The 17,938-nt window shown below is 41.0% G+C and overlaps 2 protein-coding genes across 5 annotated transcripts in view; both read right to left on the bottom strand.

Annotated features, from left to right (window-relative positions):
* LOC106810035 (tropomodulin-1-like) overlaps positions 1–9,057 on the bottom strand; it is a gene marked incomplete in the record, with an annotated part of 31,839 nt that extends 22,782 nt beyond the window's left edge. Inside the window, 1 exon segment of the mRNA XM_014813300.1 lies at positions 8,921–9,057.
* Positions 9,058–9,407: 350 nt separating this feature from the next.
* Positions 9,408–16,309, bottom strand: LOC106810029 (phosphatidylinositol N-acetylglucosaminyltransferase subunit C-like). Of its 4 annotated transcripts, none has more exons than XM_014813280.1 (8): positions 16,265–16,309; positions 14,656–14,766; positions 13,735–13,804; positions 13,300–13,475; positions 12,732–12,900; positions 11,832–11,979; positions 11,232–11,401; positions 9,408–9,942 (listed from the first exon to the last, which is right to left on the bottom strand). In XM_014813280.1, the coding sequence occupies exons 2-8, from the start codon at positions 14,756–14,758 to the stop codon at positions 9,873–9,875; spliced, it is 906 nt and encodes a 301-aa protein (XP_014668766.1). In that variant the 5' UTR covers positions 14,759–14,766; positions 16,265–16,309; the 3' UTR covers positions 9,408–9,872. The 4 variants fall into 4 exon arrangements, with proteins under 4 accessions (XP_014668766.1, XP_014668765.1, XP_014668767.1 ...); XM_014813279.1 differs by having other exon boundaries at positions 16,142–16,301; XM_014813281.1 differs by lacking the exon at positions 16,265–16,309 and adding an exon at positions 15,944–15,989.
* Positions 16,310–17,938: the final 1,629 nt, after the last annotated feature.

Here is a 17,938-nt window from a genome sequence, read left to right as displayed (position 1 = left end):
CCCCCCCCCCCCCCCCCACAGACGCGTCTCCAATCAATATCCTTAAATATCCATGACACAGTCAAAATTGGATGCTCCATGGATGGCTATTTTTGATGTAATGTGTTGACAGCGGCGCGTGTTTGCTCAGCTGTGTGCTGTGTCGGGTGGCGTGGTTTGCGCTTGCTCGCAGCAGAACGCGAAACGCTTGGAAAACAGAATTTCCGTTTTGCTCGGGTGTGTTGCGCCTAGGCTTAATAACGCTGCTGTTGCTCCTGTAGAGGATATGAGAGAGTAGGAGGAACACGATGGAGGAATATACACGATGTAAAGCGACCGCGGTGTGGTTGTCTTGAGCACAAGCACTTGGAGCGTCTCAATAAAAAAAGTAATGCTAAATAAACACGAAATGTTTTTACTACCAACGTCTTAATGTTTCTCGCAGAGAGTAGAGAGGTAGAGAAACATTTAAGACGTGACTTTGGTATGTAAATACCGATTTCGTGATTTTATTTAGCTTTATTTTTTTATTGAGACGCTCCAAGTACCTGTGGTCTTGAATCAGCAGCAATGCGGGGGCTATGGCCGTGTACACAAATACATTCTACCTGGATAGCGGGAAGGGCATATCGTGTGTATCATGGTGGAAACTGGAAAGCTGTGGTGTTTGTATACAGAAGGGTGGGGGGTGTGTCGCATGCGTGTCTTCGTTTACTCATCGTCTGTCTATTCCATTAATTACCGAGCCAGCCGAAGCAGGTGTAAATACGGCCACCGCGAGTGTAATCGAAGTGCTGTGCGCACCTTGTTGTTTACTCGCGCACACAAGTACAGCAGTGCTGGCTTACTACGCGTGTGGGGCAGAGTTACTGTAAGGGTTTAAAGAGCGAGAGATCGGCCCCGTAGGTATGTATGTAGCCAGACAGGCGTCCGTCACTCATGAGAGGAGACCTGAGGGATTAGCCTGTGGGTGTGGACGGCCGCAGCGCTTTTCACGTCGTGCTCGTAGCCCCGAGGGCGCCGCGACGGAGCGGTCGGTCGCGACGTCAGCACGCGAGACTTGAGCGAGGTGAGAAGAGCGAGAGAGAGAGAGAGACGGCGGAGGAAGCGGCGGGAGGAGAGAGAGGTGGAGTAGAAAGGAGGCTGGGAGAGAGACGAGATAGAGGAGGAGAGAGGAAGAGAGAGGAGAGAAGGGGGGGGGGGAGAGAGGCCCGGGAGCGAGGGATGAGCGAGGGAGGGGAGAGGAGCATGAGAGAAGAAAGGCAGGCTCGAGAGATGGAGGTGGAGAGAGAGAGAGAGAGAGAGAGAGAGAGAGAGAGAGAGAGAGAGAGAGAAAGAGAAAGAGAGATGTTAGGAACAACACACACCAGGAGAGAGAGGTTAGGTACCACACTGCTGGCTGCTGCTTCCTAGATACGATGGCCTCACCATAGTAACGAGGATGAACACCTACAAACACACATCAGAACAACATCATCAAGCGACAAGAGAGCCGTGAACGATGAATAACACATTGTCTCCGAGTCACACATTTTTCTCTCACACTAAACTACGCTCATGCTCGTACATCATCTTGAGACGCGGTTGTTCGAGCGACGTGCTTCCACTGTTGTTCGCAGACACTAAATGATCGCCTCCGGGCTAACACAGAAATCGGGTTTCGCCGCCAGCAAAGTGCCAGTTAAAACCACTCTTTGTGAGTTCCATGTCAAGGTCGAGCTAGTATAGGCTCACTAGTGGATAATGTGGAGGTTAAGAGGTTTAGGTTGTTGTGGTTAAAGCGCGAGAGGCCTAAGCGGCGCGTAAACAATGCGCTTTTCGCAAAATGCCAACAGAAATAAATTGCCGGAATGCATACAATGTGAATACACGTCAACAGGGTCCATGAGACCTTCGTTGGGTAACTAAAAGAAATGGTGCGACGTTACCAAAAGCGAATTAGATGGGACAGACACCCCGCGATGATCACCTCACAAACCAGCAACATGATCAATGCACGAAATTCGCAATTTTGCTAACGATGCATTCTGCGCGAAAGTTTTTGCCGTGTAACGGTACACGCGAGCTACGATTCCTTTAACTTCTCGCTTCCACCCCGACCTCGAGCGGTTGTGGCGAGCTACCGTAGGCAATGTCTTTCCACTATATTTTATCATCAGGCTCACACGATGGAGAGCAGGGTAACGGACGGTTGTCCAACCATGATTAATCAGGTCCCTGTCAAAGCAATAGACGTTGGAAGAAGGATGAACGCAGCTCCCTCTGACTGTATCATTAAACTGTCGTTATATCTGTCAACCCGCGACAACGTTTACGACGAGGTGACATCTACGAGTTTATAAGTTACGACTTGTACACGTAAACAGGCTTTGTGTTTATTTCTCAATGACAAGCGTCCGTTATCACGTATCTGGTGGCTCATCTGATTGGTCCGACGCAGAACCATAGCAAGTTGATATAAGGAATTGTCCCCTACACCCTTCTAAGTTCTAGTAGTTCTTGTGCGTCAACCACATGCATACCGCGGCTCGCTGAAACATGGAATCTCTTTACCTGATCCTGACCATCACGCTTGTAAGTACATACCATTATAAAACCCATTCTCCTGAAATGTGTGCAACGCGTTGTAAGTATTATAATTTCATTCATCGTTAACTTCAACGAATTGTTTTTACGGAAAAACTCTTTTCTCGAACTCATCCAAACTACGTATAGTACATTAGAAAACCGAAAGCACTTAAAGAAATGAAATCTATAACGTGCGATTCCGCGTTCGATCTCGCTTCATCTAAGGTGAGCGTGAGCAGGATCCAGGGTTCCGCTGAAGGCTTTTCCAACCTGCACACTGGCAGTGGTTACGACTACGTCAGGGAGACCAATCCCACACTCTTCGGCGAGCTCTTCAGTGGCCGCCTTGGGACTGACGCTCGACAGAGACTGCCCGACGTCTCGTAAGTAACCCCGCACCTACTCACACAGGGGTAGAAATAAACTCTTGAACAAAAGAGGGAGTTTGCAGCAATATGAGGGAGTCCGTAGTCTGAAGTTCAAAATTAAAGATTTGCTGAAAAAATACGGTAATTCCGCGAGGCCGTGCTCTGGAACGAACTAGTTAGTATAGCAGAATTTTCAGGGAGTCACACAGACTCCTGCATATGTCAAATCAAGGAGTCCGACAGTAAATCAGGGAGTATTTGACTCCGAACTCGCGTTAATTTTGCAACCTGCTCCCATGCTGCTGCTCATGAGCTAACGTTTGAAACGCTATATCGTAGAATCACGATGATTAATTCGAAATACAATCACAAATTTTAGACTATAGAACATCGAAGATTAACATTTAGTGTGCTTAAAAACTGTATGCCAGAGAACATCAGTGATTTATGTCTTGGCACAGTATACTAAGCATCTATTTATATATTTTAATGCATCACATGATTTTGCAATCTACTTGGCAAATATGAAGTGAATAAGACAAAGTTTCTTAAACGAACAATTTCCATTTGTATTAAAACACAATGCGTTATAATAACAATGCGTCGCGCAAACAATAGCACTATTGTTTCATAGTACCTGTGACGTGATCCAATAGAATTTCAACGATTTATCATGTGATGCACTAATTTCGAATGATTCTATAGCTCTTGTATACTATTCTACGTCTGTTTCCACAGAGATCGGCGGCCACTCGACCGAGCAGATACTGTTCCCGAAACTTTCACCCCACAACGCATACGAACAGTGCAACGCAGGCCACAGCCAAAGCCACAGCCAACACCACAGCCAACACCACAGCCAAGGCCACGAAACCGCCGCGTTAGACTAAGGCAAGAAGTGCCCCCTAGCGGCCAGAGTGAATTTGCGCTCAACTCGTCTCCATTTAGAAACGCGAGAAGGCAGCCTCTACAAGCCGGTTCAACGTCCGGACAGCCCGGAAAAAGCTTCTTGCCACCAGAGCTGCGCCTCGACTCCGCCAACCAGCAGCTGGCGCCACGATCCAACTTCCAACCTAGACGGGCGACGATCCCGTCGGCTGGTCCCTCTAACACCGCGCAGCTCCAGCAGGGACCAGTCTTCACGCGGGGACTGCGAGTGGATCAGGGGACACAGTCACGGGTTCCCTTCCCTGCGGCCGGTCTCTCCCCGCAGGCAGCAGCGCCCCCTAGCTCAGGCAATAACAGGTTCCTTCCTCCCGAGCTACAGGTAGACACCAGGCAGCAGCAGCAGCAGCAACAACAGCAGCAGCAGCGGCAGCAGCAACTGCAGCAGCAACAACAGCAGCAGCAGCAGCAGCAGCAACTGCAGCAGCAACAACAGCAGCAGCGACAGCAGCAACTCCAGCAGCAACAACAGCAGCAGCGGCAGCAGCAACTGCAGCAGCAACAACAGCAGCAGCAGCAGCGGCAGCAGCAACAGCAGCAGCGGCAGCAGCAACTGCAGCAGCAACAACAGCAGCAGCGGCAGCAGCAACTGCAGCAGCAACAACAGCAGCAGCAACAGCAACAACAGCAGCAGCAGCAGCCAGAAGTGCAGCGACCCCTTACATTCAGTCTCATAGGGCAACCGCAACCCGGTGCAAGCAATCACGGGACGAACGTGCCCACGTTCACCACCAACAAGGACTTTGTCATCAGCTTTTAAACGTCGTATTGGAAAACCATGTGCGCTGCCCACGATTCCCCTGCACAACTCGTTAGTAATCAGAGCATGGTGAGATGTGACATCTAGAGAAATCACGTTGACGATGCCCTGCACCTCATGTTCCTAGTACTACCAGGGTGCAAAATTAACGGGAGTCCGGAGTCAAATACTCCCTGATTTACTGTTGGACTTCCTGATTTGACATATGCAGGAGTCCGTGTGACTCCCTGAAAATTCTGCCATATGTACTAGCTAGTTCGTTCCGGAGCACGGCCTTGCGGAATTACCGTATTTTTTCAGCTCATGTCCAAAGAAAATTTGGCATACGTGCAACCGCATGAATCTTAAAAATAAGTACATGTGTTATTGTTAATATCTTTAGTTTTAAACTTCAGACTGCGAACTCCCTCATTTTGCTACTAAGTACCCTCTTTTTGAGGGTAGGGAGTCCGTTGGACTCCCGTGTTCAAAAGTTAATTTCTACCCCCGACTACTATACACACACCCGTAAGAAAATGTCATATTATCTAGTTGCTGATAAGGTAATAAAATTTGTTGCGGAATACGTTAACGTAAGTACTCGCATCACTTTCTAGCGGGCAGCGTTTATGCACGTGCAGATGAGTCAGTGTACAAAATAACGAGTAACGCCAACTAAATATAGTGAGGATAGCTGGTGGTAAGCCAAATCATCACACAACTCTACAGCAGCTACTGCAGTTAGCCTATTTCCTTCACCACTGTAACTTTAATGAGTGTGAAGATAGAGGCACTTGAATCACAACATAATTAAATGTCCTGATTTGATAAATTATTGTAATGTTTTTCTGGTTCATGCAATTAGAACTTTGATGCAATAGAACTTGGGTGTTCTATAATTTAACAATTTAACAACGGTTAAATAAATATTTATGTGTACCAAATACAATCTTTTTTTAGAAACTGTGTCAGTTTAAATCGTAAGCAAAAAAAGTACAACAAACATTAATTTATTATGACCATTAAATTCAAGAGGAAATCATTCATTTTCTCCATCTCAGTCACTCATAATATCTAGACCTTTTCAACAAGACTCACCTATGTTAAAAATTTTAAGTCGACTCATCTTACCTGATATTCACTAACTATAACTATACTACCAAATTAATATTCCTAATACTACTAAACTAATATTAAAAATTATAGAAGCTGCAATGACCTTTCAAAACATCTACACTTGTAGTCCAAAGTCACCAGCATTCAAGAAGCAACTTATTTCTGTAAGCAAGCTAGGCTACACCACAAAAACTGTCGTAGCAATGACCAAAAATCTTCAGCAATATTCACAGTAAAAAATCAAGTGACTAGTTTTTGTATGCACTTCTGAAATGTTGATAACACTGAACCTACTGTACGATACTAAGACAACACACAGACACCTTTACTCAGTCACGTCACCATGTTAAAAGTTAGTCCTTTTCTCAGGACATATTTAAATTTTAATACCCAGAAGCATTTCCATTCACCACCCGAAGAACATTAACTAGCTTACATGTGTACCAAGATTGCTTTATAAATATCATATCTATCATGTTTACACGGCAAAAAGTATCCCGACAAATAAAAAAATATGTCATATGTCACACTTCCAGTAAGGAAAATATATAATGATTAACATCAGGCCCACCCAATGCATTAAGTTAAAAGTTAAATCCTTCCCGCGCCTTCATACGCATAGCGTATAGCTACAGGCGCATAGGGCGGTGCCTATCTCAGTTTCTGTAACCCTGAGGCCCCGCAGCTGCTTTCACAGTAAATGCTACAGTAGGGGGTTAGTCCACTGGTAGCACTGCGAGTTAACTTGCCACACTCTATCTCTATTTGCTGAATGCTAAGCAGAGAAGCCGTGTGTACAATTTTTCAAGTCTTTGGTATGACCCGGCCGAGAGTTAAGCCCCCGACCTTCCACATACGAGGCGAGCACTCAACCATTGAGCCACCCAATGCATGCATAAATATTATTATATTTATATGCCCTAACTTTCAGCAAAGATATATATTCCATTTTTACGAGAATGAACTTCATCACAAAAATATTTAAAAAAAACTGAAAACACAGGTAAAAAGTACAAAATGCCATTAGTTATTGACAATCTACTATGTTCAGGTGTTGAACTTGATCACAGCAGTATGTTACTATGCCAACAGTCAGAGGGTCCTAGGTACAGAGATGAGGTCACTAAGCCAGTGACTTACTGAGGGTGTACAAACTGTACATGTATGTCAGTGAGTCAGCGTGAAACATGCGCTTATACCTGTGGTGCAACAGAACCGTCTTTGTTACCACATTTTAGGTCAAACTCACTAACCAAAAGTCCTGGATATAGCGTACATGTACACATAATTGGATTTCATGCCAATGTAATCAATACAACACATGTATGTGCATGATCTCTATGTGATTTTGGTAAATTAAATCTACCTTTTGATGATGCTCCAAGGTAACTGCGCTGAACTTTGCTAACCATTAGACTACGACCACCATATATAATGTACAATACACAGCACACCGCACACATCTTGTCACGTCACTAAAGATAAATGGGCGCCTAAACAAATGTGGACACTTCGAGCTTTATCTCAGTAAATCCCAGCACTATATTTCAGCAAATAAACACAACAACAAATTATGACCATGAGTCATATTATTCTCCACTCAACTATTATAAATAAACAGTACTAAGAGTCCTTTAAACAAGAGAATGACTATTGCCTTGTTGACACAAAAGGCCATCTAGAAAAGACATACCATAACACTGTATGCCCCCAACGAAAAGCTATCATAAATGTTCATATACACACTACCAGTTCTTGACTACCATACAAAAATGTTCCAGAAAAATGCCACGTTTAGCAGCAGCAAAGCTTGTGATGTGATGAATGTAGTTCGCAAAATGTAAACAAACTGCCATGACCGTACGTTCAAAATAAATTAAACGGTTTTTAAAAACCTCATAACAAAATTAACAAACTAGATTGAGAAACGAATAACCTCTTATTCAAACTTACATCCGTTAATAGTTATTAGCGAAATTGTGTGACTGCTGACAATGTGACGATTGGTTCGAGCATGAGAGTAACGACACAGCTCGGACAAATACACACATGCGGTCTTGTCTGGTAAGGAAGGGAAGGAACCAGTGGTTTGGACACCTGGCATGCACGGAAAGACACCATCTGCACGGACAACGTCACAACTGGGTCCTGTGAGGTAGAGATGAAGAGGCTATCAGCCCCAGAAAATACAGACACTGATGTACAGGGTTCTCCAAGAGCACTTATAGCCTGGCGGCCCGCCAGGCTATCGTCGAGCCCCGCCATCCTAAAATGCACCCGCCACTCTAAATATCATAGCCGCCATGCTAAATATCATAGCCCCCAGACCCCCGATTTGCAACTAGGACCCCCATGGCAGCACCCCCATGCTATAATGAAAAAGCTTGGAGAACCCTGATGTAGGATCTGCAAGGGGCAGGGAAAACATTTAATAATGCAATACAACTTGTTTCTTAGAGCAACTCAACTCACGAGGTGTAAATGAGGCAAGATTAGGTTGGATTGCACTATATTGACATAGGAGGCTGCCTGCACAATGTGCACACAGAGAGGTGGATTTTCTGAGAAGCTTTAATCTGCAATAGCATCTCTTTTCCTTGTGAATCCTGTTAAGATTTTACAAAGTGGGCTAAATTCCATTTTACTATTTTAGTGAGATACGGTAGTCGGATATGTTCAGGAAACTATTAGCAAATGCATGGCCTATTTGCCAGCAAATAAAGCAGTAAGTTACATATAGCTACAAGTACAATGTCAGGTAACTTCTTTGCCTTACAACTTATAAGTCACATTTTTATTTTCGAGCATTCAGTTTCATACTTATAAATAATTAGATGTGTCATAGCAAGCTGGGCCTGCAAAATCAAGGCTCAGGCGAGCATTTTCTCCAGCCGCCACGGGCAGGGTCAATCACTCAGTCACTCACCTTTTGTCATCACCCTTTACAACAATATTATATCACAATTTCAGTTTCACGATTTCCATGATAACATCCATAATTCCTTGCACTATGACCTCGTAATCGTCAATAGGAACAGAAGCGGTCTTTTCTCTCATTGAGTGACCGGCGGGCGACAGGGCGTGCCGAGAAATAAACTAAAATAACCGTGACATGTCATCGGCATTGCGCTGTTTCTACGCAAGATCTTCCTTTTAGATGAAATAAATTAAAACATATACGAATGAATTAATATATCAATATTACCTGGTTTCTCGGTCACAGTGAGGGTTGTTTCTTGAATAAGACTTAACTACACACGCTTCTAGTGTAACACAAGATAAGGACAGACAGTACAGTACAGCGGCAAGTACGAAGCATCTATCGCGTGAGTCACATTTCTCGCGAGAGCGCGTGTCATAAAATTTTACACGGCGTATGCGTGTATCGCGAAATACTGAATACCGGAAATATTGGTCCAGGGGATCAAAATTTCTAGTGTAGTGGCAACTATTTTTAGTAGGGATTTTGTATGTAATGTTTGTAATGTAATGACCCTACACATTTACAGCTGGGTCTGTGTGTAAACGTTTTCCTTAATAAATATTACTTTGGAATTATACTTTGGAAAGTAATTAGTCACTTTTACAGCTTTACTCTTCAAAGTTCCTTACAATAACCCGTGTGCACTGTGCATTTATATTTTACGGCAGATTTATTCTTCATAGGAATGAAAATGCATATCACAATCAAGTCTATACCATAAAGATGTTTATTAAAATATTAATGTATTTACAGTAATGATATATTTTCTTATATAGTTATCACAATCAAATGACCAAATACCCCATCACAAAAACACCCATTGGCACTCAAAGTGCAGATTTATTTATTCTACTAAGCATAATTTCAGCATTTCTCAGCACTCATCCTCCACTCTCACGGGAAGTGCACAGAAATGCAACCGATACATCAGTCAAGTTATGGTTACAAACTACAATACTAGCAATTACATACACTAGCATTACGAAAAAACTTCAGTCAGCAATATAGCTTCTTTTAAAGTTTGACTTTATATTACACTTTTAAAGTTTGCACTTCAGTGGACTAGCTCTTTTGCTTTCGCAGGGTATTTAGCAATGTTACATTTGTTTCACTAAAACCCATCAACATTAGATACCAAGTTTTATCCGACATAGTAATGTAGAGCTGAAGATGTTTACATGTGTACTGGGATCTGGGTGTCACATGATCTTATTTCTGCTTCATCCCATGGTCCATGAATGTTACTGAAAAGGAAATTTAACGAAGAATAAGTGTCCTGTTTATTTGAAACAAATACAACAATTCACCACATTGTACATAACAGTAGAAGTATATACACAGTGTCTCAATATATAACACAATGTTTGCAGCTGTTTTTATAGAAGCAAATTCAAATTCAGTCCAAGTTACCACATATAAATAATATAATTAGCAATACATATCTGATAGGAGGTCATTATATATTAGCTGTACCAAATTACACTAACACCATGTATGAACGTTCACTAACATTTTGAACTACAGTTAGATCCCACCCCATGTAAGTAATTCACTTAAAGGAACAGTAGCCTCTAGGTTCTAGGGTTATTTTCAGCTAATTTAGGTTATAATTGCGCTACATAAAAAGTTTCATGGTTCAATCACCATTAGAAATATTTTTTTTAAATGTTTTAAAACTAACGACTACAGTTTGATTGCAACGACGGTGGCGCCACTCAAAGCGCACGATCTGAGAAGTTGCGCAAAACCACTTTCCAGCCAAGGGCTACAGACCGAGGGTATTTCTTATTTATTCATTTAAAAGCAAAAGGATTGTAATATCTTATAAACGACATATAGTTTCAGTTATAATATGGATAAATTTGCCCTAAAATGAATATCGTTCGGTTAAATAGCATTTAGGTATAAATATAATTGCACTTTTGTGATTAGCCCTCGGTCATTTACCTGCAAAATAAAAATGCAAATACGCAACTTTTTCAGGGTGGCAGCACGGTCGCGGGTGTCATGGCGCCGTTCAAATTTCGTAGCGTTGATGTGTAAATAATTAATTAAGTATCTGGTGACAAATACATGTGGGTATAGACGATTTGTTATACAGTAAGTACAGTTGTATGCAGTAAAATCCTAGAGGCTACTGTCCCTTTAAGAAAAAACGTTTGAACAGGAAAAATTGTAACATGAATCACATTTTCCCACTGACTGTCACTTCCATGATGTAATTGGACATGCAATACAATGCAACATCTTTCTTATACAAGATGGATTATGAAGGCAATTAGGATTGCAAGTAGATATTTTTAAGTGCATATATTTGATGATTTAATGATGTAGCACAGTATCATGATAATACTTGGAGGGAACGGTAATTAAGAAATATATTTATTATTCGAGGACTCACTGGAAGGGAGAGGGAGGAGAAAGGGCACTTAACTCCTGGATCACATTTGTTATCACTACCATTGTCAAATGCCCCAGGCTCTGACCTGAAACTCAAAATGATAAACATAATCACATTTAATTCATCACTTACTCTTTGAAAGGTTGAATCTGAAGAAGCCACAGTGGACATACGAACGTGATGAACGTGTGCAGTATGAGAAAGAGAGCAGCGCAGGGTGGAGAGATGTGCCACAACCCTGCCAGTGCCACGAGACCAAGAACTAACGTCATCATCGCCTGAACACGTGATCCGTAGCATCCCTGCATCAGCAAACTAGCATCATTATACATTCCTATCAGTATGAATACTCGTGCTCTTTGGAGGAGGCATACACAATTAATTGCAGAGACTTTCATTCTTGCAGACTATTACCGGGGCATTTGCATTTGCAGACCTATTGACTATTACTCTGGAAAAAAACATAGACTACTCTAGATACTCTATACATAGATACATAGAAACTCTATACGCAGAAACATTCGTTTCCAGAGAGTAGTTTCGAAATAAAATATATTGAGTATTATCACACGTGACTATTGTGTCCCACATTACACGATCAGACTACATATTAAATGGCTACCGTATCGCACTACACAGAATACTCTAGATAGGATCGCAGTTGTGTTCTAAAGCGTGAGGCATCTTCGTTAAGATTGGACCTCCGCAGTGAAAATGAGCTTGGGAAGTTACCTTTAACCGTTTGCGAAAGATGGGCAACATGGCGAACATTTCAGCACTCAGGGTGACCGTAGCGAAGGTGTGCCACAAAGTAGGCAGGCGCGACGCCAGACACACAGAGGCAAACATCGCAGCGTTGAAAGACACAGTCCCCGAGACTCTGCAACAACAAATACATATAAATTCCATATTTATTTATTTATTAATTTAAAGATGATACATTGGTAACAGATATGTCAACATGAGCTTGCGAGCTCCTCACCGTCAGTGCAATAAATGGATAAAATTCTTAGTTAAAAGTGTCATTTTTTAACAAAGTAACAAGCAAGAGTACCATAATTATATTTGCAAGTGTGCTATTTTAATAGGGTTAAAGTGATTACGTCACGAATTTCTAGCACCATCAAGTAGTATATTTGTGTGTTATTTGTACAAAATAAAATGTATGAAAATACAATTAGTGTTTCTGTTTACTTTTCATGCTTATATACCTTCTTTATATGCCCTAATTTGCCGGTGAAAAACAGAAAGACGCCAGTATCTGAGCAGTACTGGGGGAATAGTGTTAGACAACAGAAATTACCAAATCGTCTAGCTTTTTGCAAATTTAACCAATGTAAAAGCATTTTTATCAGGTGAGAGTTTGAGGATATATTTAGTAACGTTAGTTCTAACTTTTAATGTAAAAAAATGGCAATTTTTTTTTACAAATTTTACCATGGAAAATTCGTGACGTAGTCAATTTAATCTGAGTGCCAAGTGTTCGCATAAGTGCAGTTTATGCTACTTTCAATTAAGGCATGAGGTTATAGATATCCGTACGAGTACAAGGTTATAAAATGAAAGCTTGCAATTATTTCAACTTTAATGGTTCGAGCATAGTAGATCTATAAGAATGGAGTAGATACATACATAGCTGCGCTTGGTCCATAGTCGTACAGAACAAGGTTGGCTAACAGCATAGCAGTGCTCATAGCATAGATGGTGTCAGTGCTAATGGATTCCGTTAATGTTGCCAGAATGGGCGCCAGTCCATAGGCAAGGGCCAGAAATGTAATAGCTGCCTTTATATCATCTACAACTTGAATGAGAGATATGATTAGTGAACATATGTACTTTATTCTGCGCTGTCTCTAAGGGTGGAGAATAGTGACAGATCGATGGCCAGGGTTAGAAGAGGAAAGTAAGACCAAGAGAATACAATGTTCTTCTAATACAGAACACATATGTACGAAATACCATAAGAATGCTCAACGTACTGAACCGTATGTGACAGGCTCATTATTGAACGGTGCTGCCACCATGTGGTAGAAATTCCCAGTTTTAAAACTATTTAACAAGCACAACTGAAATACTACCATTTAGTTACTACAGTGAAAACAATTCTTTTAGCACAGCAATATGAAAGTATAACTTTTTAGGTAAAAAACTACAAACAAAGATTGACAAACAGAGATTAACAGCTAACTCATATACTCACTACAACTCTCTTCATTCCCACCATCCTGCTCAGAAATGCTGACTGTTCCTGCACTAGCCGTGCTTTTATAGATCACATAAGCGATAAGCGTGAGAAGTGCAGATACAGCAAACAGTGTGTGCGGCGACACCTCACCCTCTTGCATGAGAACAAAACTGTCCACAAAAATTATGACACTGGGGAAAAAAGTGATACAATCAGTATACACGTATACATCCACCCACACACACAACTGACACGTATACATCCACCCACACACACAACTGTTTTCACCCTATATTTTTAAGAAGTTTACGTGAATCCATTTAACGATTGCTCAACATTGAATTCACATAAGATTCATCGTTATATACAGTAGCAATGTACGTCATCCCTGTTTGCCTGCTCCTAATTGTATTATTAAGATGAGATACACGAAATAGGCCTGATGCTCACCTGCTAAGCTGCTGGGTCACTACTCCAGACTCCAACACTGTCGGCCAAAAACTGTATGTAGTTGTATTTACTGTGAACCAGAACAACAAAATAGACATCACGGAAATGCTTTTATACCACATTAACACGTTCAACGCTGCCGCTGTTAACAATGCACCCTTGTTTTTACCGCGTATTCACTTTTTGATTTACCACATTTCCTTTGCAGGAAAGCTAACCAAACTGACACATTTACTCTGCATGAGTGTTATGTCACCCTTACACGTTCAAATAGTATGAAAATCGTTCCCCTTCATAATAATATATTGATATGAAAACAGGGCAAAAACGGACATTTTGTGCATTTTCGTCTCAAATGCCACCGCACCGGTGGATTTTCGCGAGTTTGTTATGATACCATTCGACAGTATACTATTTTTTCCGGTAAGAAATGTGACAATGCTTACACATGTGTGGGATATGAACCTTGTTTTGTGTTTCTACATGCAAAAATACCTCGAAATTTTATATACTACACAGTTATTATATTATATTCCGTTAGGAAAACGGTAAACAAACCTTGTTTCGATCTATGTCTTCTAGTTTACCTTCTAGTTTTACGAATTTACCTTAAGTCTCAAAACTCATAATTTCACGTTCGAATCAACGGTAAAGCATTGTATTCTTTATTTCATGTAAGACTGGGGTAATATCTAGTTAGGTAGTGCCTGCCATCTGTTGGAAATCAGAGTAACAAAAACCAATAATCTATCCACGAGCTGACTCGTGGATCTGCGGGGACCGTGTTAACTCCCAATATGCACATAAGCAGCAATAGTCTATACAGCAGGAATTTATAACCTCGCTGAGATCTGTACATGAAGTTTCTTGGTGCAAGTAAAGTAAAATAACTATATTTTCACAGATTGCAATCAATGTTACCATTTTTTCTTAGTTCATCCAAAAATGTCTCATCAACATAATTGTCTGGAACGTCCTGTTTCTCATATAGAACTCTCTTCCACTTCAACTGGTTTGGTGGCATACTACATCCTGAAATTAAATAAGAAAATTATGTAAAAATCCTTGATCTTGAGAATACATGCGTCTAAACAGAGGAATTGCTCCGACCTGTGATTGGAGGATAAAAATAGAATTTGTGATATTTCGTTTTCATATATTGCATACCCTGCCACATACGCTATTACGCTATGACCGGTAGGAAAGTGTACTAACAATCCTATGGCGCGGTATAATGTATATATAAATATGCACGCGCAGTATCGCGCATACTGACGCTTATTGTGTGCAGCCGGCTACACGCGTGGCTACGGCCGGTAGGAAAGTATACTAACTATCATATGGCGCGAACGATTTGAGTTACATTTCTATAAATTCTAGCTATTATAGGCACATGTCTTAGCTATGATCCCTGCGAGTCTTAAGTTTATTGAAGTGCGATTAGCTTAATTAATTAGCAAATATGTACGCGCGGTATCGCTCATAGGCTAAATGACAAAATGAAAAGGAAGCGTCACTAATTATATTTTTATCATCCAATCACAGGTCGGAGCAATTCCTCTGTTCAGACGCATGTTGAGAATTGATTTAAAAATCAATCTACATCAACTTGCAATTGTAAAGTGACATGTGCAATTTCTAAACAGCGTGTATGAAATATAGTATACACCCATGAAAAGTTCAATCTTAATCTTACAATCTCATAATGGTAACGTTTCCGAGTCCAGAGGACTATAACAAAGATGGAGCTTGACGTCGATCATATATAGCTGGTTATACAGCTTACTGCATGGTTTTTATCCCCCACCGAAATAGTAGTCACGCAGTGGCGCCTAACTTTTCCCTTGAGCTTAAATCCATCGTCATTGGACTGCACATTTCAGTCACACCGAGCTTAGTACAAATGGCAGAAATTGCGTTATTTTTACTCAGTGAGTCTCAGGAGACAGCGTATAGCTAAGTAAATGAGATCCAGTGACCGGAAACACCAAGTAAACCAGTGGTTTATTGATCAATTGGGCATGTCACGCTAGTGATCTGGTCGCTAGCTCAGTAGCTGTGACAACGTCTCGTTGTTTGGAAACTCGGCGAACTATACCAGTAGGCCCTATACGTTGGGTATGATTTAGAGCCTTTCCAAAAGCTCAGATGGGCCCAAGGATAGAACAGCTGTCCACATTTGCACATTGCGAAAATGCATTGGGGTCACCTAATACATCCTGGAACCCTCGGATGACCGTGAAGCTGAGAAACTGCACTAACAACCTAAAAAGTAAAAGTAAAACTAAGCATAGGCTAGCCTATACTATTACTAGTACTGTCTACTGAGTACCGTTTCACTTTCAGTGACACTGACACTCACACTGTGACAGTGTTAATTTTAGAGTACTGTGACTGCCCAACGTACCACGCAACTGTGTATACAACTGTATATACAACGATATACTCTACAGTACCCCAAGTATTCGCAAGGTACACATGCATTTTATATAGCTATTCATATAAAATTGACATAAAAGTAAAAACTGACCGAATGTTTTGGTTTTAAACGACCAAGGCAACACGCGGGAAATGTGAGGGGAAGTGAGTTACAGAGCCATCTATTAGGCAGATTTTTATGTAATTTTGTAAAAACTAGATAGCATCATAACTATTTAACAATTTCATACCTAATTTTGAAATGTATAAACACTATAGCGATAAAGTACATATAATACCTACGCAGGATTTTATTAAGTTATTCAGTATTTGTAGTATACGCATGATTATTTTTGTTCAACGGAAGTAGTTTCGTTTGGGCGGATGGATAACATATTCGTTCACACTACGAAACTGATTTATTCTTGAACTAAGTTCAGCAGTATTGAAAATAACTAAAATTTAATCAAAGTATATAATACAACATGTTAATAGGTTCCTGAATATTTTGAGATGTACTAGCCAGTAGTACGGCTAAAATATCTAGTTCTAATATTGGGTTGGGACCACCAAATGGCGGTTATGCGGCTGTGCTTTTGTTCCGCAATTGAAAATGCGCATAGAGCGGCAGCCATCTTGTTGAAGATTTTGATCCCCAAGATATTGTGAGTAGAAAAACCCTTCGGGTAAACATTGTGCAGAGTTTCAAAAAGCCCAACATGTCTAGATTTTTTCTTTTCCTTATACGGATTATGTGAAACGTTCGTTCTTGCAGGTTTGTAAATTTGCTTACAAAAAGATGGCGACTGTTTTTTAACATTTGAAAATTGAGTTTGTTTACACTGTACAAACCCACAAAAACATAGCTACAAACCATAATAAGTGTGATCTCCTCATTTATCTTGTTACTCTCGTAACAGGTAGGTATTCAGTATGACAGTGGGGATTTATCAGACGGCATTGACGGATGTTATTGATTTTATTGCCCAGATTCCCTAAACAAATACAATGTCAAATCTTGTAAAAATTTAATGAGGATGATTAAGCATATATATATATTATTACACGTCAGTCAAGTAACAGAACTTAGGTAGGTTGCCTAGCATAAATCGCAAAGCCTATTCTAACGCAGTGTTTGTACTTTGTAGTCAGTAATCCAACGATTGTAATTAACTGAGCCACTTGTGTTTACACCTGCACTACAAAACGAAATATAGGCTCCTACTGTGTGGCCTACGTGCTACAGTCCATCAGCATGAATTAGTTCATGTAATTGGCACACACTAAAATATATGCAGTCATTCTATCATCTTTCCATCTAATTTTGGGGTATGTGGTTACGTACAGTACACCAATCTCTTCACATAGATGACATGTTGTTGTTATTTACGTGCGTTCATCTTGGTTTATTAATATTATACCTGAAAAATGTGCAAACGTACTTATGCATTTAGCTTGGCATGGACATATGTAATATCAAATCCTATTAGTTAGCAGATAACTTGTTATTAAAATTTTCGTTATGGGCAATGTATGCGTGATAGCTAGAACATGACGCCCCTTGTCGTTCACATGTTGTAGGCAGCAAGGCAGGTTGTCATGCGAATACCGTCAGATTCGGTGACGTAATGTTTGAAGGCAAGCACATACACTATTCGCTGCAGGACAACAAACCTCTATGTTCCTTCAGCGGAAAGGTCTGCAAGCAGCGGCGACTTAACGGATATGCATTCTGCATACGGCACATCTTAGAGGTAAGGACATAGTAGGAGAGCGAACATAACAT

The sequence above is a fragment of the Priapulus caudatus genome, unplaced genomic scaffold, assembly GCF_000485595.1.
Source record: "Priapulus caudatus unplaced genomic scaffold, Priapulus_caudatus-5.0.1 Scaffold405, whole genome shotgun sequence".
Lineage (NCBI taxonomy): Eukaryota > Metazoa > Priapulida > Priapulimorpha > Priapulimorphida > Priapulidae > Priapulus > Priapulus caudatus.
The sequence above is the reverse complement of the archived record's forward strand: the minus strand, read 5'-3'. Positions and strand labels throughout refer to the sequence as shown.

Excerpts from the sequence above, each read along its gene's own strand:
- LOC106810029 (XM_014813280.1), bottom strand. The coding sequence starts at position 14,758 with ATGCCACCAAACCAGTTGAAGTGGAAGAGAGTTCTATATGAGAAACAG. Across the intron at positions 12,901-13,299 it reads TGGGAATGAAGAGAGTTGTA|TTGTAGATGATATAAAGGCA; the intron begins GTGAGTATATGA and ends CTCTCATTCAAG. Across the intron at positions 11,402-11,831 it reads TCTTTCGCAAACGGTTAAAG|GGATGCTACGGATCACGTGT; the intron begins GTAACTTCCCAA and ends TTGCTGATGCAG.